The sequence below is a fragment of the Fukomys damarensis genome, unplaced genomic scaffold (genome assembly GCF_012274545.1).
Source record: "Fukomys damarensis isolate Sample0158 unplaced genomic scaffold, DMR_v1.0_HiC HiC_scaffold_30, whole genome shotgun sequence".
Taxonomy (NCBI): Eukaryota; Metazoa; Chordata; class Mammalia; order Rodentia; family Bathyergidae; genus Fukomys; species Fukomys damarensis.
Window position 1 is genome coordinate 58138869 of NW_022900942.1, and position 1044 is coordinate 58139912.

At 48.9% G+C, this 1044-nt stretch overlaps 1 protein-coding gene across 5 annotated transcripts in view; it reads left to right on the top strand.

Moving 5' to 3' along the window:
* Positions 1–390: 390 nt before the first annotated feature.
* Positions 391–1044, top strand: part of Ankrd29 (ankyrin repeat domain 29) — a 46640-nt gene continuing 45986 nt past the window's right edge. For all 5 annotated transcript variants that reach the window (XM_033757302.1, XM_033757303.1, XM_033757305.1 and 2 more), the window contains exon 1: positions 391–522. In XM_033757302.1, the coding sequence (XP_033613193.1) occupies positions 406–522 (117 nt within the window). In that variant the 5' untranslated portion in view covers positions 391–405. The remainder of the gene's footprint in view (positions 523–1044) is intronic.

Below are 1044 nucleotides of genomic sequence, written 5' to 3' on the forward strand. Positions count from 1 at the left end.
CTGGGCTCCCGGAACCGACCCCCGCGTCCTCCTGCGCCCACCGCCGCCAGCCCGGAGCTGCAGTTGGCCGTCGGGCTTCAGCGCCCTCGGGAGTCTGTAAGAGAGTTTTTAAAAAGTCATTCCATGTCATCCACACATTTTAGAGCTAAACTGGTGATTTGCTTCAACTGAAAGGTTTTGATCCCAGTTCCGTACCTTGGTCACAGACTGAGCTCGTCCTCGGGAAGGCCTGTGAGTGAGGTGGTGCTCTAAATGGCCCTGCTTTTTTTTTTTTTTTTTTTTTTAATGAGAAAAGAAAGGCGTAGATAAGTCAAATAACTGTATAACTCTCACTGCCGTGCCGCTGTAAAGTTCATAGCGTGGGACTGAAACCTGAGTGTGACGCTAGTCCATCTCTTACAGAGGATGACAGAGGATGATTTGCATGTTGGAAAGATCACAGACCTCAGCTGTAGAGTTGTGTGCGACGGGGAGACCAATCGGGAGGGATGGAGGACTGCCATTTGGTCCACACTGACACACGTGGGTGATTGGGTTATTCCGTGAGAACAGAAGGCAGGAGGGGGTAAAGATGAAACGTCTGATTGGGAATAAAGTTTGAAGGCCGATAGGAATCCAAGCAGAGGTGTTGTCCAGACAGAAATGCACACTGGGAACCCTGGAGGGAGCTAGGCAGCAGGGGTAGAGGACATGTCATTGTCATCAGCAGTAAGTGGTGATCGAACCTTTGGGGATGAACAGGATTTTCCAGTGCTGAGGACAAAATCTCGAAGAAGATCAAGATCTAAGAATGAGCAGAGTAGAGGAGCCCAATGAGAGAACAGATGGATGGGAAAAATCAGAAGCGCGTAAGTGCTGTCACTTAAGCCAAGGATCTCTAGTCTTTCACTGAAGATGATAGTGTTAGATACCACAGGAAAATCAAGCTAAGAATACAGAACAGCCACTGGTGACCTTGCCAAGAGCAGTTCCGGTGAAGTGCTAGGTTCAGGAGTCAGACTTGAAAAGAGCTGGTGGAAACCGCAAGTGTAGGGAACTCATTCA